General features: G+C 35.6%; 1 protein-coding gene across 1 annotated transcript in view; it reads right to left on the bottom strand.

Annotated features, from left to right (window-relative positions):
* ERCC6L2 (ERCC excision repair 6 like 2) overlaps positions 1-22,722 on the bottom strand; it is a 135,280-nt gene that overhangs the window by 49,285 nt on the left and 63,273 nt on the right. The window contains exons 10-13 of the mRNA XM_021677931.2: positions 17,332-17,403; positions 16,380-16,525; positions 13,346-13,441; positions 1,973-2,072 (exon numbers count right to left, since the gene is read on the bottom strand). Of these exons, the coding sequence (XP_021533606.2) occupies positions 1,973-2,072; positions 13,346-13,441; positions 16,380-16,525; positions 17,332-17,403 (414 nt within the window). The remainder of the gene's footprint in view (positions 1-1,972; positions 2,073-13,345; positions 13,442-16,379; positions 16,526-17,331; positions 17,404-22,722) is intronic.

Here is a 22,722-nt window from a genome sequence, read left to right as displayed (position 1 = left end):
TTTTACAGTTTTTTTTTTTTTTTAAGATTTTATTTATTTATTTGAGACAGAGAGAATGAGAGAGAGAGAGCACATGAGAGGGGGGAGGGTCAGAGGGAGAAGCAGGCTCCCCGCCGAGCAGGGAGCCCGATGCGGGACTCGATCCAGGGACTCCAGGATCATGACCTGAGCCGAAGGCAGTCGCTTAACCAACTGAGCCACCCAGGTGCCCTACAGTTTTTTTAAACATCATTTTTGGGAGTGCCTGGGTGGCTCAGTTGGTTGAGTGTTTGACTCTTCGTTTCGGCTCAATCATGGTATCAGGGTCATGGGATTGTGCCCCACATGGGGTTCCATGCTCAGAGCAGAGTCTACCTGAGATTTCCTCTCTCTCTCTCCCTCTGGCCCTCCCCCGACTCCTTGCTCTCTCTCTCTCTCTCTCTGTCAAATAAATAATTTAAAAAATCATTTTGGATTTCTTTTTCCCCAAGGGATTGAGGAATACTCAGAAAGCTAGCTAAAGTGTGTATGCCACATGCACTCTTGGTTCAAACTCCAGTCAACCTTTAAATCACATCTCTTGCCTTTTTCCTCACACAACTGCCATATTATCTTGATTTGTGCCTACTTAATTATATGGCTGAGTCTTTCCTAAAGGGCTCATGCTTAAAAAATATTTTAATAACCAAGTAGAGCATACAAACTTCTGAAAACGGATATTATCCTCATCTTCTGAAGTAACAGTATTATATAGTGTATATATGTACATATATATAGTATATACATATAGAAAATTACTACATATATATAGTAATGGACAGAAAAATTATGCTGGATTGTGACAAGTCTAAGACAATATTCTAAAGAACTGCTCCTAAGATGAAAAGAATAATGTTCTCCTTTTTTCCAGCACTGTTTAAATATATCTGAACAAAATAATGTTCAAGTAGTTGTGCCATACCAAAGAACAAAAAGATGAAAGGTTTCTTATAGAGCTAAGTGCTTTAAGAAAAAACAAAACTGCTGTGTACAATTCTATTTCTAGAATTAAGAAAACAGCATAAATTTAAGATTGGATCATTCTTAGGTTAACTACCACCACATGTTTGCTCTTAAATAGATGCCAACGGAATATATAGGGAGTAATTCAAATTTAACATTTATAATTAAACTTGAACCTCATTCCAGATCTTCTCAAGTGAGCAATTATAAACTAAATAAATTTTGTTTATTTAGAGACATAAATGGTGAAGTAATTGATACCCTAAGGATATTAAAGAGTTAATACAATCTCATATGAACACTAAAAGCACCGACACAGTAGTTAGTACACTTGAGTTCTATCCCTGTTATTCCATTTACTGGGATGTCCCTGGGTCCCAGTTTCATCATGTACAACATGAAATGGTTGCATTAGATATCTCTAAGGGATTTTTCCCTTAGTCTTCTTCATGCAATGGTACATGCAGAAAATGGTAACATGAACACCTCTCTGGAAAGGTTTCTTAAGGCTGGAAGTTGGTTTAGGTAATCTTGCTGCCCAGAGAGCTGTGAGATCAATGTGTCAGTGCACGTGTATCCCATCTGTGGCATACAATTATGTCTTGTCCCACAGGCTGGGGTGCTGCGACCTTGCTACTCAAATTGTGATCTGCAGTAGTGTTGGCACTCCTGGGAGCTTGTTAAAAATGTAGAACTCTTGGGCTCTACCCAGAGCTACTAAATCAGAATCTGTAGTTTAAAGATCCCTACGTAATTCATGTACACATTAAAGCTTAAAAAGTACTACTCAAAGAAAATTTCAGCTCTGAAGTTCAATGAACATAAGAATTCATCCGTTTTACAGAATATATTCTAAAGTATATTTCATAATCTTATTAAATTCCATATTCTAGTTAGAATAAAATGAAAAATCAATTTCTACACAAATTTCTGAAATTTTTGAAATAGACAAATGTTTACTTCTTAATTAGGAAAAGGGAAATATATTTACCTGCTTGTATACCTGTCGTAAGTACATGATCTCCTCCACAGTTCCCAAAGATATCAGCCTAAACACTTTCACATCCCTGCACTGCCCAATCCTATATGCTCTGTAAAAAGATTAAAAACAAAAACCAACAAAAATCAAATGAAACAACTTTGGGTTCAGGAGGTAGCTTTAGGATAGAAAAATGGAACGTTACTAAAATTTTAATTTAAAAAGAAACGTATGCACAGTTTATTGTACGTCAATTATATATACCTCAACAAAACTGTTTAAAATGGGGGAGGGGAACAGTTAATCAACTGGCAAACCTATAGAAGTGTAGATCTGCAGCCCTAATTTCACAGAGATTTCTGTCTGGTTGAATCACTCAGTTGACTAGCACCCCAGGTATTTTGACATGGACCATAGTGCGAATTAAAACAATAACCTGATTTACCACACTGGTTAACTGTAGGTCTAGGCCTGGGAGCTTCTCTCAGGTGAAGGCTTTATTGGATGCTCTGGATGATGTCCTGTTTTTTTGTTTTTAAGACTTATTTATTTATTTGACAGAGAGAGAGCACGAGCAGGGGGGAGGGGGCAGGCAGAGGGAGAAGCAGACTCCCCGCTGAGCAGGGAGCCCGAAGTGGGGCTCAATCCCAGGACCCTGGGATCATGACCTGAGCCGAAGGCAGATGCTTCACCGACTGAGCCACCCAGGAGCTCCAAGTCACCTGTTTCTAAATATCTGTTACAGTCATGGGCTGGGCGGTGGGGACCAGAGGCAAGGTCAAACTGCCTCATGTTTGAAACTGTTAAAATTTGGGGGAAATTTAATTTTGACCTTGTAAAGTCACTCCATGTTGTTGTATCTGGTACTCTCTGCCTCCTTCACTCATTGCTCCTCATAGAGAAGGGCTTTACTAGAGGGTATCCTAGGGCCCCAAAAATCTTGCACCCGCAGAAGGGGATGGGGACCCTGTGGCACAGCACAGCCAGGGTAAGTTACTGCATTCTCACGTCCATCCTGCAGCCTAGATACAGAGGGACTCACAATCCCTTTCTCTCCCACAATGGAATGGAGTCTTAAAAATTTTTTTAAATGGATCTAAGGAAATGTCTTCTGGGTGTGTGTTCAGTCAATTGGTGAATAGGATAGATTTTGTTAGAATACATATTCTTTAATCTTTACAGACAAAAACCTTACAACATGTTACTTTGGACCTGCGCTTCATCAATTTCTACGTCCATTAAGAAGGGATACGTTAAGTGATGGGTCTTTTTTATATGAAAACAAGTGCTGAGGAGCTGTTATACAGTATGGAGGTCTATATCTTCGTTTCTCTCCTTGATTCCTCTGGCCAGAGTCAACTAAAGGACAGGGAGAGAGAGATGCTGTTCATTTAGTTTTATTGGCAACTAACTTAAACTGAGTACCAAAACACAGTACCCTGGGATAAATAATATATTAGGATTTAATGGCCCAGATGAAAAAAAACAAAATTAAAACAAATGTTGTTAAGATAAAAAAAAAAGTAGAAATTTTTCTGTGGCTTTCATTTGATTATTTTCCTTTACATCGGTCAGTGGTGAGATGCTGGTTAACAGTGTGGGCTCTGCAAGTCAGAGTGCATGAATTCAGATCCTGAAATCACTGGCTGTGAACTTGAGCAAGTTACTTCAATTTGTTGTGCCTCACCTTCCTCGTGTGTAAAATGGGCATGATAATACTGCATATCCCATAAAAGCTTTGGTATCAGGGTAATGCCGGCCTCACAGAATAAGTTAGGAAGTGTTCCTTTCTCTTCAAGTTTTTGTAAGAGCTTCAGAAGGATTGGTATTAATTCTTCTTTAAATGCTTGGTAGAATCCATTGGTGAAGCCATCTGGTCCTGGGTTTTTGTTTGTTGGTATTTTGATGACCAATTCAATCTTTTTATTAGTTGTAAGGTTTATTCCTATCTTCTATTTCTTTCTCATTCAGTGATTCAGTCTTGGTAAGTTACGTTTCCTGGAATTTGTCCATTTCATTTAGGTCATCCAATTTGTTGGTGTACAACTGTTCATAGTACTGTCTTACAATCCTTTCTATTTCTGTTAAATCAATAGTAATGTCCCCTTTTTCCTTCAGATTTTAGTTATTTCAGTCTTCTTTTTTTCTTAATCTAGCTAAAGGTTTGTCAAGTTTGTTGATCATTCTGAAAAATGATCTCTTGGTTTTGTTGTTTTTTTTTTCTATTGTTTTTTAGTCTCTCATTTATCTCTGTTCTAATCTTTATTAACTTCCTTTTGATAGCTTTGGGTTTAGTTTGTTCTTTTTCTAGTTCCTCAAGGTATGAGGTTAGAGTGTTGACTTCAGACCTTTCTTTTTTTTTAATGTGTTTGCCACTATAAACTTCTCTTTGTACTTCTTTCACTGCATCCCGTAAGTTTTAATATTGTGTTTTTATTTTTATTTTTCCCCAAGATATTTTCTAATTTCTCTTGTGATTTCTTTTATAACCCATTAGTTGTTTAAGAGTGTATTATTTAATTTTTTTAAAGATTTATTATTTTAGAGAGAGAGCGAGTGCCAGTGGGGGAGGGGCAAAGGGAGGGGGCAAGAGAGAATCCCAAGCAGGCTCCACACCCAATGTGGAGCCCGACTTGGGGCTTGATCTCACAACACCAAGATCATGACTTCAGCCGAAATCAAGAGTCAGACACCTAACTGACCAAACCAACCAGGCACCCCATTTAATTTCAACATATCTGTGGATTTTCCAGTGTTTTTCTGCTGTTGATTTTTAATTTCATTCTATTGTGTTTGGTAAGAAAACTGTATGATTTCAATCTTTTAAAATTTATTAACATGTTTTATAACCTAACATATGGCCTATCATGGAGAATGTACCATGTGCACTTAAGAAAAATGTGTATTATGCTGTTGTTGGAAGGAGAGTTCTGTATATGTTTGATAGGTCCAATTTGTCTATAGGGCTATTCAAGTCTTTCTTTCCTTCTTGATCTCCTGACTGGATGTTCTGCCCATTAATGAAAATGGGGTATTGAAGTCTCCTACTGCTATTGTAGAGCTATTTTCCCCTTTCAATTCTGTCAATATTTGCTTTAATATTTTAGAGCTCATTTGTTTGGTGCATTTATGTTTACAATTGTTATAGCTTCTGGGTGAGTTAAATCAAGAACTATCATTTAGTATACTACCCTTTTTTTGTCTTTTATGACAGTATTCAAAAGTTTTTTTTATCTGATATTAGAATAACCACCCTGCTCTCTTCTCGATACTATTTGCATGGAGTATCTTTTTCCATCCTTTCACTTCCAACCTCTGCATGTCCTTAAACCCAAAGTGAATGTCTTATAGACAGCATATAGTTGGCATATGGTGTACTGTAGTTGTTTTTTAATCTATTCTGCCAATCTATATCTTTTGATTGAAGAGTTTAACCCAATTATATTTAAAGTAATTAATGAGGGATGCCTGGGTGCCTCAGTTGGTTAAGTGTCTGCCTTCAGCTCAGATCATGATCCCAGGGTCCTGGGATCAAGCCCTGAATTGGGCTCTCTGCTTGGCAGGGAGCCTGCTTCTCCCTCCCACTTTGCCTACTTGTGCTCTGTCAAATAAATAAATAAAATCTTTACTAAAAAATAATAATGTAATTAACAATAGAGAAGAACTTATTTTGCTATTTTATTTGTTTTCTGTATGTCTCATGGCTATTTTGCCCCTCATTTCCTCCATTACTGCCTTCCTTTGTGTTATGTGATTTTTTTAGTTACAAATTTTGATTCCTTTCTCATTTCCTTTTGTGTATATTCTATAGATATATTCTTTGTGAAGATTATATATAACATCCAAAAGTTGTAACAACTTATCTTAAACTGATACAATTTAACTTCAATTGCATTAAAAAACCCTCCTTTACAGCTTTGCCCCTCACTGTCACAAGTTAAATCTTTATATATCATGTATTCATTAACACAGATGTGTAATTACTTTTATGCATTTGTCTTTTTTTAAAGATTTTTTTCCTTTTTTAAAGATTTTATTTTTAAGTAATCTCTACACCCAATGTGGGGCTTGATCCCACAACCCCAAGATCAAGAACTGCACATTCTACCAATGGAGCCAGACATGCAGCCCTGCATTTGTGTTTTAAATCCTATAAAAAGTAGACTTATAAACCAAAATTACAGTAATGCTGGTTTTTATATTTGTCCCTGTACTTAATAGCACTGCAGAATTTTATATTTTCTTTTTTTTTTTTTTTTTAAGATTTTATTTATTTATTCATGAGAGACAGAGAGAGAGAAGCAGAGGGAGAAACAGGCTCCCAAGGAGCAGGGAGCCCGATGTGGGACTCGATCCCAGGACCCTGGGATCATGACCTGAGCCGAAGGCAGACGCTTAACCATCTGAGCCACCCAGGCGCCCGAATTTTATATTTTCATATGGCTTTGAGTTACTGTCAGAGTTACTGTCAGAGTCCTTTAATTTGAACTTGAAAGTCTCTTTAGCATTTCTTGTAGGACAGGTCTAGTGGTAATAAACTCAGCTCTGTTGTCTTAATTTCTCTCTCATTTTTGAATGACAGTTTTGCCTGATACAGAATTCTTGATTTTTTTTTTTCCTTTTGGCACTTTAAATATATCATTCCACAACCTTCTGGTCTGTAAGGTTTCTGTTGAGAATCTGCTGGTAATCTTACTGGGGATCCCTTATACATTACAAGCCATTTTTTTCTTGCTGCTTTCAAGATACTCATTCTCTTTAACTTTCTACAACTTGATAATGTGTCTCAGTGTGAGTATCTTTGTGTTTATCCTACCTGGAGTTTATTGAATTTCTTGTATTTGTATATTCATGCTTTTTCCAAATTTGGGACGTTATTATTTCAGTCATTATTTCTTCAAATAGCTTTGTCCTTTTCTCTCTCTTCTTTTGGATTCCTATAATGTGTCTATCAGTCTATTTAATATGTCCCATAAATTCCTTAAGCTATGTTTATTTTCCTTTGCTGGTTTTTGTTGTTTTTGGTTTTTTTTGCTCCTCAGATCTGTCTTCAAGTTTGCTGATCCTTTGTTCTGCCTGTTTGAGTATGATGAGTCTTCCTAGTGATTTTTTTTTTTTTATAATTCAGTTATTGTATTTGTCAGGTTCAGAGTTTCTGCTTTGTTCTTTTTTTATATATAATTTCTATCTCTTTGCTGATATTCTAATTTTGTTTATATATTGTTTTCCTGATTTCCTTTAGGTCTTTGTCCATAGTTTCCATCTAGCTCTTAGAGTTAGGACAGTTTAAACTCTTTGTCTATTTAGTCCTATGCCTGTGTTTCTTCAGGGATGGTTTCTGGAGATTTTGTTCCTCTGAATGAACTATGTTTTCCTCTTTCTTTAAATGTCTTGTATTTTTGTTTTGTTTGTAAAAAATTGGCCATTTGATAAAATAGCCACTTCTAGTCTTTGCAGACTAGTATGGAAAACATTCATTAATTAGCAGGGTATATCTTGAGTCTTGGGAGCAGCTCAGGCTAAGGATTAAAATCTACTTTGGTCATTTCTGGTTATGTGTCCTGCCTGGGTCTGTGTGTACATGTGTGCTTTTAAATGTCTTAATTTCCCAAAGAGTCTCATTTCAGTGTCTTCTGAGGGCCTTAGACATATTCTATTATATTCCTCTACTGTAATATCACATCCCAAGGATAGAATCCCACTGCAGCTTTCATGCACCATGGGGCCTATCACTGCTTTCAACAGCTTCTGCCAGTCTGAGATCCAAGTTATGCCACCATTCCTCCTCTAAGCACTGTCAGGTGAAACAGAAACCATTCCCTCTGGCAGCTCACAGACAGGTTAGAAAGCTGCAAAGGAGTTCCACACCGCTCTTTCCAACCTGAGAGGGAGGGAACTGGGAATTGGTTGCTTCCTCCTGGTTGTGCTGCATTAGTGAATGGGGGTAAGGCAAGAATGAGTAAAGATGCCATGAAATTTCCCAGTTCTGAATATAGCTTCCTCTTCTTGATTGGGAATTTGCTTGATTACTGTAGATCTTTGACTGATTTAGAGAGTTCCAATAAAGTTATTTTAATCAGTCTCTAGTTTTTTTAATCCACCCGTGGGGAAACATGTACCTAGAGCTTCTTAGTCTGCCATCTTACTGGCATCACTCTTTGATTTCCTCTTTCATACAAGAGTTATTTAAAAATATATTTAAAAACGTCCACATGGCTAGATTTTTATTCGCTACATGTTCATTGTTATTTTGTAGGGTATTTTATTTTGTACTGGAGCCATGTAATCTAGTCCTTGTGATTTCTATTAAAATATATAGTCATTTAAAAGTATGCTCTAAAATGGAAGATTGGGTATTTTCAGTTGTGATATGGTTATATACATTTATTAAGTTAAAGGCTAAATAACTGTTATTCAAATAATTTATGTATTTCCTTTTTTTGCCTAGTTGATCTATTAATTTTTGAGAGAGGGATATTAAGTTTCCCATCATGATTGTGGATCTGTCCATTTCTCATCATAAAAGAGTTTTGGCTTTGTTATGGAGTGACTATTATACTTTCCTCATGGATTGTTCCCCCATTTTGTTTTCCTTAATGCATCTTGCCTTTAAATCTACTAATATTTGGCTTGATATTAATATTGCCACTCTCAATTTTTGTTACCATCTCTCTGATTAGATTTTTAAGTATATTTTTATTTTTAACCTTCTATATATTTTTAAATTTTATATATAGTAATAAGCATAAACCTGAATCTAACTTTTCATTTTCCATTTCTTTTTCTGTTTGTTTAAATAAGGAAGTTTTAACCCATTCATATTTATATTTGGCCTTATTTCTCACAGTTTATCTTATGTTTTGTATTTGCCATGCTTTTTTAGTTTCTTCCCCTTCACTGCACACTCACATTTCCAATCATTTACTGAAATAATCACATTTTCTCAGTGACTTTTAAAAAATTTCTTTTGGAAGTTCTGTTTGGATGTTTTACATCTAATTTCCAATGTTTCTCAAAGTGGATTTGGGGATTAATTGTATCAAAATCACCTTGGGTGTTTGTTTGTTTTTAAGATTTTATTTATTTATTTGAGAGAGTGCGTGGGCAAAAGTGAGCAGGAGGGGGAGCACTGAGAAGAGGGAGAGGGACAAGCAGACTCTGTGCTGAGTGCAGAGCCTGATGCAGGGCTCAATCCCACCACCTGGCAATCATGACCTGAGCTGAAATCAGGAGTCGGAACCATTTTAACCAACTGAGCCACCCAGACATCCGTGGGTAGTTTTTAAAAATTGTGGTAAAATATATAAGATTTACCACTTTAAACATGTGTTGTTTTTTTGTCTTTGTTTTTGTTTTTAGAGAGAGAGTGCCTGCGAGTGGGGTGGGGAGGGGCAGAGGGCAAAGGAGAGAGAGAATCTTAAGCAGGCTTCATGCCCAGTGTGAGCCTGATGCAGGGCTCAATCTCAGAAGCCTGAGATCATGACCTGAGCAGAAATCAAGAGTCAGATGCTTAACCAACTGAGCCACCCAGGTTCTCCCCACTTTAACCATTTTTAAACATACAGTTCAGTGGCATTAAGAAAATTCACATTGGTTTGCAAACATTACCATCATCCATCTCCACAACTTTATCACCCCAGACTAAAACTTTGTACCCATTACACAGTAACTCCCTATTCTCTCCCTTCCCCAGCTGCTGGTAGCCACCATTCTACTGTCTCTATTAATTTGACTATTCCAGATACAACATATAAGTGGAAATATATAATATTTATCCTTACATATCTGGCTTATTTCAATTAGCATAATGTCTTAAAGGTTCATCCATGTTATAGCATGATCAGAATTTCATTCCTTTTTGTTTTTTAGAAGCTACATGAGATGATGGATGTTAACTAAACTTACTGTGGTAATCACTGCATAATATTATATAAGTCATTATACTGTATAGCTTAAATTTATATAGTGTTGTATGTCAATTATATCTCAATAATACAAAGAATTTCATTTATTTTTAAGAATGAATATTCCATTTTATGTACAGAATACATTTTGTTTATCCATTCATCCATCAGTGAACATTTGGGTTATTTCTACCTTTTGGCTACAGCGAGTAATACTGCTATAAACATGGTTGTACAAATATCTATTTAAGTTCCTGCTTTCAATTCTTTGGGTAAATGTGGTAATTCTATACTTAATGTTTTAAAAACCACCATCTTATATTCCATAGCAGCTGCATCATTTTATATTCCCTGCAGCAATGCAAAGGGTTCCAGTTTTTTCATATCCTCACCAAGACTTGTTTCCTGTTTTTGATAATAGTTATCCTAACGGTCATGAGATTGAGCCTGCCTCAGGCTCCGTGCTGGGCATGGAGCCTGTTTAAGATTCTCTCTCCCCCGTGCCCCTCCCCCCCCTGGCTCACACACACACACACACACACACACACACACACACACACACACGAGCTCTCTTAAAAAAAAAAAAATTATCCTACCAGGTATGAAGTGATATCTCATTGTAGTTTTGATCTGCATTTTCCTAATGATTGGTAATATTGAGCACCTTTTCATGTGCTTATTGGCCATTTGTATATCTTTTTTTGAGAAATGTCTATTCAAGTCCTTTCCCCATTTTTAAATTAGGTTTTTATTTCTTGGTTGTTGTTACCAAGTTTTAGAAATTCTTTATATATTCTAAATGTTAAGTCCTTATCACATCTGTAATTTGCAAATACTTTCTCCTGTGGGTTGTCTTTTATTCTGTTGCTATCGTCCTTTGATATACAACCTGAGGAGTTTCTTAAAATGCAGACTGTAGATCCCCACCCTAGACCTACAGAATTAGAAAACCAGGAGGATAGTGCTTGAACATCTGTGTTTAAAAAGTGAACCAAGTGATTATTATGCCCAACTCTCTTAGTTGTTGCCCTTAAATTTTTTTGTTAAAACTTAAAAAGATTTTTTGGCATAAACTTGAAAACTGACCAAGATATCCTAATTCTTTTTTGATGAAATATAAATCCTAACACAATTATCCCCAAACTCCAATGTTTTATTGAAATTATATGGAATTTTAGTTTTTGATTCTTATTTTTTTTTCTTTTTTTTTTTTTTAAGATTTCATTTATTTGAGAGAGAGCACAAGCCAGGGGAGGGGCAGAGGGAGAGGGAGAGAGAATCTCAAGCACACCCCTTGCTGAGCAGAGCCTGATGCAGGGCTCAATTCCAGGACCCTGAGATCATGACCTGAGCCGAAGTCAGACATTAAACTGACTGAGCCACCCAGGCACCCCTCTTACTAATTTTCTTATACCATCCCTTCATATTCTTGAGAATTCTTTCTTTATAACTGCATTAAGCCTCTCAACTAAACCATCAACAATTATTTAGACTTAAATATAAATTTCTCAGTTCCTAGATGTCAATAGTTGCTTTATTTTCCCTCACATATTGATATTTTAGCCATTGATTACAACTATAAATCAAAATTATTTTCTTGCAGATACCATCATATGAATTTTGTCACTTTGACAACTTCAACTGTCTTCCAGAATTCTATAATGTAGATGAAAAGTCTGTTCTTCAAAGTCTGTTTTTTTATTTTAAAGATTTTATTTATTCAACAGAGAGAGACACAGCGAGAGAGGGGACACAAGCAGGGGCAGAGGGAGAGAACCGGACTCCCCGCTGAGCAAGGAGCCCAATGTGGGACTCGATCCCAGGACCCTGGGATCATGACCTGAGCTGAAGGCGCCCTCAAAGTCTGTTCTTCTGAAATGAGTGTGATTTTCATTTATTTGTAACCTGTTTTGTTCTTTTTGTCTTTGTTTTATAAATAATTTTCTTTCCCTCTTTCTCACTCTGGCATTGTTTAGCCCCTTTCTTTATCTCTGCAACTTAGAAATATCACCAATATGTGTCTGTATGTTTTCTCTCCTGCCCTGTCATTGTGTTCTAAAATATTCATTCCTTTTATTTTCCATATCAATCTCCATTTTCAGTCCTCTCCATTATATTACTTAGACCTTGAACTGAATTATATGGCAATAGTTTTAATTTCTAAGAATTTCTTTTTTTTTTTAAGATTTTATTTGAGAGCGAGAGAGCACAAGCCGGGGGGAGGGACAGGGGGGAGAGGGAGAAGCAGACTACCCACTGAGCAGAGAGCCTGACGCGGGGATCATGACCTGAGCTGAAGGCAGATGCTTAAAGGACTGAGCCACCTGGTGCCCCTAATTTCTAAGAATTTCTACTTTTCTCTTCTATGCACACTTTTTTACATGGTGTCCTATTCTTATTTTATTTCCTTCAGGGTCTGTTTCTCATCTTGGCCCTTTTCTTTCATACTGTTGGTTTTATTAAACTATCTCATAATTCTTTTTTTTTTAAAAGATTTTATTTACTTGAAAGAGAGAGCGTAAGCAAGAGAGAGAGCATGAGCAAGGGGAAGGGGAGAAGCAAGACTGCCCTGCTGAGCAGAGAGCCTGACGTGGGGCTCAATCCCAGGACCCTGGGATCATGACCTAAGCCGAAGGCAGTTGCCTAACCAACTGAGTCACCTAGGTGTCCCCTATCTCATAATTCTTAATTTTCCATTCATAATTACAAATGAGGAACTGGGTAGACTGCATAGGAAAGCTGGTCTGGATTTCTACGCAGCTACACAGGTCAATTTAATCATTTCCCCCTTTTTATGTTCCATGGAGATCTGGTATTACTTTAGGTTCAGCTCTGCTTTATGATCTGGTCTTAATGCCCACTGTAAAAACCTTCTGTCAGTCTGATTCCCCACTTATTTATAAAATTTATGAAATAAATCTTTCACCTTTGATCAAGGGGCATCTGTTGTAGGCCAATCCCTCTTTATATATGGGGTGTAGGAGAGGAAATGGCTTTAGAATTAGCACATCAATTAATTTCCCACAAGAATTCAGTCTGGTCTCTTCCTACATTTTACAGTTGCTGACCCAAGCTTGAAATTTCTCTGTGCTCTCCTACCGACTTTGGACTGTGGCTTTTCTCTGCTGGTTTCTTGATCATATATACATTCTGTTTACCTTCTATCTTCTAGGAGTTTCTTAAAACTTCTGATCTATTAGTAGTGACCCTCCCTCTCTTCCTGCAGTATTATGGGTTTTTTCCTTCTTCTTAAACCAGTCCTGTCATAATAATGGGATTTTGAGATGGACAGAAAATAAACTGCTATTATCAGCCTGCCATATGGGTTCAGATTCAGGGTTATCTTAAATACAATTTTTTTCCTAAGGTTTTCTCTATCTTCTAATCACAGTAATATTATAAGCAACCTAAAAGAGTCAAAAAGGAGTATTTTTAGATAAAAAGTACTTGTAGGTCACTTTAAATTTTGTCAGTATTATACCTGTCAATTGCTTGAAGATCATTGGCTGGATTCCAAGTAGGATCAAATAATACAACAACATTGGCACCAACAAAATTGAGGCCTAGTCCACCAGCCCTGGAGGAAACAGAAAAGGGCATATTAAAATAGCAAAAACATAACTGTTGCCCTCTAATTCAATTGTGCCATGTTTCTGTAACCAAATCAAATCAACCAATCTATAATCAATATTGCATTAACATCATAAAAGTAAGATGATTAAAACACAAACATGTCACAAACGAAATAGCTATGGAATATTATTTTTCTACCATTCTAGAATATCCCTAAACAAACAAACAAACAAACAAACAAACAAAAACCTGACCGTTAAAGCCCACATAAGTAGGTTGTGCTGTTTTTTTCATTTTTTGGATATTCAAATACTATGCTATAAAGATTTTCCTAACATACTTTCTAAAAATTTCAAGTATAGTCCAGCTAAATAAAGTACTATACACATTTTTAAAAATCAATACAGGAGTAGATGTACTTCTTATTTCTTCCACTAAGTGCAGCTAAAAACCCCTGGACATCATATTTATATAAGATTCTAAAAGGTAGAGAGAACAAAGATTGGCTAGGGACTATACGAACTAAGGAATGACATGGCAATGAGTTCTCCAGCTATCTTTTTGCTTAAAAATCCCAGACTGGGGGGGCACCTGGGTGGCTCAGTTGGTTAAGCGACTGCCTTCGGCTCAGGTCATGATCCTGGAGTCCCGGGATCGAGTCCCACATCGGGCTCCCTGCTCGGCAGGGAGTCTGCTTCTCCCTCTAACCCTCCTCCCTCTCACTCTCTCTGTCTCAAATAAATAAATAAAATCTTTAAAAAAAAAAAAAAAATCCCAGACTGGGTTCTGGAGAAACCAGCATACTGGAAATGCCAACAGTCAAGACAAAAAATCCCCCAAGAAAAGCCTTCTTCCTTTAGCCAAAGAACCAGGAAAGGTATAGCCTTTAAGACAGAAAGATAATAACAGCCTATCCTTGTAAATACCATGGAAAAAAATCTATGTTCCCACTCCCAACCTGGTCAGTAAAGGCTGAGTGAGGAGATTAGATTTCCACCCTTGCCTAACTACAATGGGGTGCCTCTCACCCACACCCAGGGAGTGTCAGAGAAAACTGACTGAGGAGCTGGGGACATTCATTTATGCTCAGCTATAACCAGATTCCCTCTGTGATGTCAGTGGAGGCTGTATAGAAACAGTAATGAAGTGCCTCACTCTCAGGATGTCAACAGAAGCCAAGCAAGAAACACGGATTCCCATCCTTATGCGGCTGGCATGGTGTCTGGCTAAAACAAGGAAAAAGCCCCACTATAGATAAGCTCAAAATAAAAAATAACAAAATGTGTGAAGAAACCATCTACCATAAGCAAGAGCCAGAAAGAACAACAAACAGAGGGATTAGCAGCCCCAAGTACAGGAGTTAATAGAGCAAAAATGCCATTCAAAAAGAGATTTAAAAAATATAATGATTAAAATTACTAAAGAAATGAGAAAGATTAGAAACCATAAAGAACAAAATATGAGTAAAAACAGGCAGATCTGAAAATATCAATAGGACTTTTAAACATGAAAAATAGTCTTTAAAAATTCAATGAATGGGTTAAATAACAATTTCTAATATAAAGAGATAATTAGGAGCTTTATGGCAAATCTTATCAAATTAGATGGAGTGAGCAGAAAAGGAGTGAGAGATGACTGCTTGTCATCAGAAGTTCTATACTATTTGAACTGTTGTTGAAGACGTTTATGACTTTGAAAAACATTAAGAAATTAAAAATGCTTATTATTTAAAAAATTAAGAATGCTTGTGTGTACTTTATAAAACTTAACTGAAGACAATATTCTATGTCATTTATTGCTCTATAGGTAAGGAAGGGCTCATGTGAGAAATTACTTCTTGATTCATTCACAGGAAAATGGGAATCCAGAGCGTCTCTCCTTATGACTTCATTGCAAGAATTTGAGAATAACTTCAGTGTTCAACAGTAAGTAGCTCACTCATCATATATATAATTTTATTCCTCATTTTAAGTAATTATTGTGTTGACTTTTTACATTTTACATATGTTTGTTTTTAAAGTCCTTTGAAATTCTTTTTGAGGGCGCCTGGGTGGCTCAGTTGGTTAAGCGACTGCCTTCGGCTCAGGTCATGATCCTGGAGTCCCGGGATCGAGTCCCATGTCGGGCTCCCTGCTCAGCAGGGAGTCTGCCTCTCTCTCTGACCCTACCCCCTCTCATGCTCTCTATCTCATTCTCTCTCTCAAATAAATAAATAAAATCTTTAAAAAAAAAAAAATTCTTTTTGAAAGATAGTGGGGGCAGATCTATAAAATACTTATTACATTAGATGTCCAAGTAAGGATTTGTTAGCCCCAAAAAGGGATTAATCTTCTTAGGTGTTTATATTGGCTTAAATCTTTCTCTAAAGTGTGTATATTCTTTAAAAGGTTTTAATGAAAAATTCATAAATAGGTGTTAGAACTGACCTAACTTCTATAAAACCTATTAATATGGAGCTGCTGTGGTTAAGACCAGGTAGACAAAGGGAGGAAGTACATGGCCCACTAAGCCCAGTGGGCTCTCTAGTGCTCCTTGAGCACAGTTTAAAAACCACTGCTACAAATGATTCTCAGTTATATGATTAATAACTTGATTATTCAATTAAGTCTGACTGTTCTGACCACAAGACATGAATAAGAACACTATCACAGAAAATTCCTGGGAGGAAACATCCATTTCTTTTGATTGTTATCTTCATAAACCCAGACATATAAGGAGAATTCAGTGATGATAAGGAAATTGAGAGACAAGGTTAGGTAAAACTCAAGATATTGTTATTTCACTCATAATTAATAGCATTTTTGCTGCTTCTCCTTAAAGCCAAATAAAACAAAGCAATATAAGCATAACCACTGAAAATTAATCCAGTAATAATTTTTAAATTACCCTAAATCTTAAAAGCAGTTAGATAAAAATCAAGTTATCAAATTTTATTTTCTTACATTGTGGAGACAAGGCAAATGTTAACATCTTGTGTACTGTTGAACTCTTTCACAATCTTGATTCTTTCCTCTGATTTCGTACTTCCATCAAGTCGTCGGTAATCAAGGCCGGCTGCCATACAGTATTGCTGCAGAACATCAAGCACCTAGAGAAAAGACATGAAGAAGGGCAAAGACAAATTCATGGTTTAATAAGTTTCATACCACTATAGAGATAAGATTTACTAAGTATTAATAATTGCTGCTTACAAGTTCTTTCTTACAATTACAAGAGCAACAAATATTTTCCTGGCTTCTGGCTCATGTATTTCTTCCTATTATCCTGAAACTGACTTTAAAGTTCACCAATGTTTGTCTTAAAAAAAAAAAAAAAATCGGGGCGCCTGGGTGGCTCAGTTGTTAAGTGTCTGCCTTCGTCTCAGGTCATGGTCCCAGGGTCCTGGGATCGAGCCCCGCATCGGGCTCCCTGCTCAGCGGGAAGCCTGCTTCTCCCTCTCCCACTCCCCCTGCTTGTGTTCCCCCTCTCGCTGTGTCTCTCTCTGTCAAATAAATAAAATCTTTAAAAAAAAAAAATCAATCTTTTAGAAAACAAAAATCAAACTTTGTTTTTAAACTAAAACCGGATAAAAATAAAAGTATTGGCCAATTTATATAAATGAATTTCAGTATTTGTGCTATTTTCCAGGTTCTAAAATCTCTTAAATGTCTTGAACATTTTAATTATAACAAAAACACCAACAGAGAATTAAAAATCTATCTTTGTGTTTGCTATTTGACAATACCCTGATATCATTGAGATTTAAGCATCTGTTTTAAAAGTTGCTTACCTCACTACCATTTTCTACAGTATGTATAAGATAGAAAATGTGGCTGGACACATTATGTCTCTTAGGCTTTGTGCCTCAGAAGTTAGGGCTGGGCCAATCAAAAATATACTTCAGAAGAAACTCACCTTGGTGGAAAAGGAGAAAAGAAGTATTTTATCTTTGTTTTTCCTGCAATGGTTTAAAAGCTGCTGAAGGACCTGGAAATGAACCACAGAAATCAACCACCAGTGAACCAGTTCCAACTAAAAGCACACTTTATACATATAAACATCACTTGAGAATTTCTTAAAAATTATTTTTATACAACATAACCTCAGTCCTCTTTCCTAATTCCCTTGATTTTTGCCAACTTAGAGAAATAAAGTATTAGATATTACATGAGATGTTATTCATCATCATACTGTCAATAATGAGGTAAGGTTCCCAAAGACTTTTGTTTCATCTCATCTGGTTTTAATAAAAAGGAAGCATTTTAGATTATGGGATGCATTTAAATGAATTAATTTAATTTCTAAAACACACTTTCTTTATACCTACAATATGTTCAGAAACTAAATTACAGAACAGCATTCCTTTTAGGAAGTATTTAAGTTTTTTCTAGATAGATATAATGAAATGTGTTTAATTACATCTAAGTTCTAAAAGTCTTGATATTTATTTTCTTAAAATAATCAGTCACATATACACCTCTTCTCATTTTATCCCCTCTGCTTCTCTATTTACAGTAAGCTGACTTCCAGATTTGATTTTGACCTCAAAATGTCAATAATTTGCCCCCATACACAGTGCTTTTAGGGAGGAAGCAAATAATCCAAAGCCTATTTATAATAGTAATACTGTTATTTTTAAAACAGGCATTTCCACATCTGGCAATGACAGTTCCAGAACACTGTGGAAAAGTAATCCACAAAGGAAAGAAAAGGAATTTTCTGAACTAAGCCTAAAATTTTTCTGAATTATGCAATAAACACTTCAGCAATTTTGTTTATTCACTGATAAGCATTTAAACTTAAATAAAAAATTGTAAGAAATATAAGACACTTTCAATAGTTGACTAAGAGGACACTGCTAACACTGACCCCTGCCATCCAATCCCTCAGAAAAATCCATGGGGTTAAAAAAAAAGCTACTCAGATAACCAGTCAAATGGTGAATAAAAATGTCACAGATCAGGTAAACCTAATTTTAATACTTGCAGAACTTATAAAGTAAGCTTTGCATTTATTTGCAAAATAAGCTTTGTATTTGCTTTATTTTTTAATAAAGTAACTGATTCTATATAAAGTATGTGCATTTGAATTTCACATAATACATTAATTTTTTAAAATTAAAAGACTTTATTTTTTAGAGCAACTTTGGATTTACAGAAGAATAGAGTAGAATATACAGAGAACTCCCACAGACCCCCTCTCCTCCATCTTGCACTTCTGCCCCTCCCTGCATGCAGCTTTCCCTATTATTAACATTTTGCATTAGGGTGGTACATTTGTAAAACAGATGAATGAATAAATTATTATTAATAATACATTATCATTAACTATTATTATTAAATTATTAACTATTATTATTAACTAAAGTCTGTTTATATTACTTACATTAGGGTTAATTCACTGTGTTGTACATTCCATGAATTTTTATAAACATGACATATACATGACATATAATGATATGTATTCACCATTACAGTATTATACGGAATAATTTCACTGCCCTAAAAATTCCCTGTGCTCCATCTATGCGTCCCTCCTTGCAAACCCCTGGCAACCATTTATCATTTTACTTTCTCTAGAGTTTTGCATTTTCCAGAATGTCATATAGTTGGAATCATACAGTATGTAGCCTTTTAGACTGGCTTCTTCCACTTAGCAATATGCAATTAAAGTGCCTCGAGTCTTTTTTGTAGCTTGATAGCTCCTTTCTTTCTATTACTGAATAGTATTCTATTGTCTGAATGTACCACTATTTATCTATTCACCTACTGAAGGACATCTTGGTTGCTTCCAAGTTTTGGCAGTTATAAATAAGATTGCTATAAATATCTGTGTACAGGCTCTTGTGTGAATATAAATTTTTAACTCATTTGGGTAAATACCAAGGAGTGTTGTAAATAACAATTCACAGCTAAGAAATCTTGGGCCTAACTTTTCTCAAATTAGTCAGGCCTAGAGATGAACATGACCCCTATATGATCCCAACAGCACTAAATTGGGTTTCCTAAGTCTTTTTCCCCACCCCCCACAGTAAGTGGCTCTGTGGTATTTCCCAAGGGAAGGGAAAATGAAGATTCTTATCAGGGGAGTAAGTTCAACTTGTGACCATCCACTTGAATAGTAGTTGAGATCACAAAAGACCTTCACATATAAGAAAAAAAGGTTGAGTTCATGAGTGTAGTTTTGAGGGTATGAAGGGTACAATGAGCATTACATCAACAAATAAATTATAGCTGCAGGCTGACCTATAATAAGAGAAGCACAACTAGCATCTTTTATCACCTGAATTCAAGATATACATGCAACTTGGATTTCTTAACTCTCCCCATAGGCAACAGATTATATGCCTATACATTCTACATCACTAAATTACCAGATGATGTTGATAATCAAATGATGAAACATAATCTTAAAAATATAACCCTAGGTTATTACTATCAGTCTCTGTCTTGCTGGTGTTCTCTCACAAAACAAATAAACTACAGGCTTCTTTCACATATACAAACACCTACCCAGCCTCCAGCAACAATTCATGCTTGCTTTTTCCCTTCTAAAAATCATAACAAAAAATAAATGTAGTAATTATTTTAATCAGACATTGTTATTCCTAGATATATAACTCCAATAGTACATTTTAAATCATATGTTGAGTATATAAGAATATAAAATGTAGAGTTATAAAATTCCATTTAATATTAAGAGTAACTTTTTAGTGAAGAATCATAATGAATGCAATTTAAATATATAACAATAGATAATACAGTTTTCACAGGAGGCCATGGTTTCTGGCCTGGGAAATAAGTGAGATAATAAGTGCTCAGTTCTAAATTAATTGAGCTTTTTATATTGTTTTATTTAAAAATAAATAAAAGTCAATAAAATGGATGACAAAATAAATTAACTATTGTTAGGAAAGATTGTTAGGAACTTTACTATTGTTAGGTTTGAATTATTTATTATGATAATAAATCATAGAATATTCTCACTAACACAGACTTATTTTAAAAATACACAACTCTCAACAAAGTAGGTATAGAGAAAACATACCTCAACATAATAAAGGCCATATATGACAAGCCTACAGCTAACATAACACCCACTGGTAAAAACTGAAAGCTTTCCCTCCAAAATCAGGAACAAGACAAGGATGCCTGCTCTTGCTACTGTTATTCAACATAGTACTAGAAGTCCTAGCCAGAGCAATTAGGCAAGAGAAAGAAATAAAAGGCATCCAGATGGGAAAGGAAGAAGAAAAACTGTCTCTATTTACATATGGCATGATCTTATATATAGAAAACCCTAAAGACACCACCAAAAAAACTGTTAGAACTAATAAATTCAGTGAAGTTGTACGATACAAAATCAGTCTACAAAAATTCATTGCATTTCTGTACACTAATAAGGAAATATCAGAAGAAGAAATTAAGGAAACAACGCCATTTACAACTCTATCAAAAAGAATAAAGTAACTAAGAATACATTTAACCAAGGAGGTGAAAGACCTGTACACTGAGAACTGTAAGACATTAAAGAAGACACAAATCAATAAAAAGGTATGCAGTGTTCATAGGTTGGGAACTAATGTTGTAAAATGTCCATACTGCTCAAAGCATTTATAGATTCAATGCAATGGCATTTTCCACAGAAACAGAACAAACAATACTAAAATTTGCATGGAACCACAAAAAAAACCCAAAATAGTCAAAGCAATCTTGAAAAAGAGCAAAAAAACTAGAGGCATCATACTTCCTAATTTCAAACAATACCACAAAGTTATTGTAATCAAAACAGTATGCTATTGTCATAAAACAGACATACAGATCAATGAAACAAAATAGAAAGCCCAGAAATAAACCCACACATATATAGCCAATTAATTAATGACAAAGGAGCTAAGAATATACAATGGGGAGAAAGACAGTCTCTTCAATAAATGGTGCTGGGAAAACTGAATAGCCTCATGCAAAAGAATGAAATAGATCTCAGTAAGACATCTGCACCCCCACATTTACTGCAGCATTGTTTACAATAGCCAAGACATGGAAAAAATGTTCAGTGTCTGTTGATAGATAAATAGATAAAGAAAATGTGATATATACATACATAATGGAATACTGAGACATAAAAAGGAAGGAAATCCTGGCATTTGCAACAACAGGAAGGGCATGACACTAAATGAAATAAGAGAGAGAAAAACAAATACCCTATGATCTCATTTATATGTGGAATCTAAAAAAAAAAAAAAAAAAGCTTGTATTTATAAGTACAGAGAACAGATCGGTGGTTGCCAGAAGCAGGGGTTGGAGGCAGGCAAAATGGGTGAAGGTAGTTAAAAGGTACAAATTTCCAGTTATAAGTCCTGGGGATTTAAGGTACAGCACAGTGACTACAGTTAACAACACTATATTACATATTTGAATGTTGCTAAGAAAGTATATCTTAAAAGCTCTCATCATAATAAAAAAGACTATGTGTGGTGATGGATATTAACTAAACTTATTGTGATAATCATTTTGCCATATACACACATATCAAATCATTATGTTGTACACCTAAAACTAATATGTTATATGTCAATTATATCTCAATAAAAAATACATACACAGTTTTTAGGTAATCTTTTTGGCTTTTATTTTATTTCATTGAATTAGAGGTCCAAGCAAACTAAACTATGATGAGTGTACGTAGATTAACTGCTAAAAATATTTCCAGGATTTTAAGAAAACCACCTGACTACTTCAAATTACTTCTTTATTTATTTAGCCAAAAGAAATAACTTACTTTCTTCTTAATTAAACCATAATGTTGGGAATTGTTTTGTAATAATCTCTGAATCCATAAATAAGATTCTTGATAGTTACTAAAGAGTTAAATAAAGTGGCTGCCAAAAGGCTGGGAGCTACCAGCAATTCACGCAGCTGTCACCAGCAGTGCCCCGAGGCCTGGGTCATGGCTGGAGAACCAAGCCTTACCTTTCCCACCCTCCCCTGGGAATACATCACCGAGAGCAGCATCTACAGGTCAGTCTCCTGGTGTACAACAAATGCTCCCTTGCTACAAATGAGACTTAGCAACTTTCCAATATAGGTTGGCAAGTAAAAACAAGAGGCGGAAAATTCAGTCTAGACACAGAGGTCTTGTCCACCTCGAACCCTTTAAGAAGTTTCTTTCTCTAATTCCCAGCTATTGCCTATCCTCATCCTTGTATTTGGCATTCGAATTTATATTTCTGGTAGATAATCTCTTAAACATTTGAAGATAAGCTATTAAATATGTGGCAACAGCATACATTTTTAAGAGGGCATA

This window comes from Neomonachus schauinslandi, chromosome 13, assembly GCF_002201575.2.
Source record: "Neomonachus schauinslandi chromosome 13, ASM220157v2, whole genome shotgun sequence".
NCBI lineage: Eukaryota > Metazoa > Chordata > Mammalia > Carnivora > Phocidae > Neomonachus > Neomonachus schauinslandi.
Note: the sequence above shows the minus strand (reverse complement) of the source record. Positions and strands in the feature narration are given on the sequence as shown.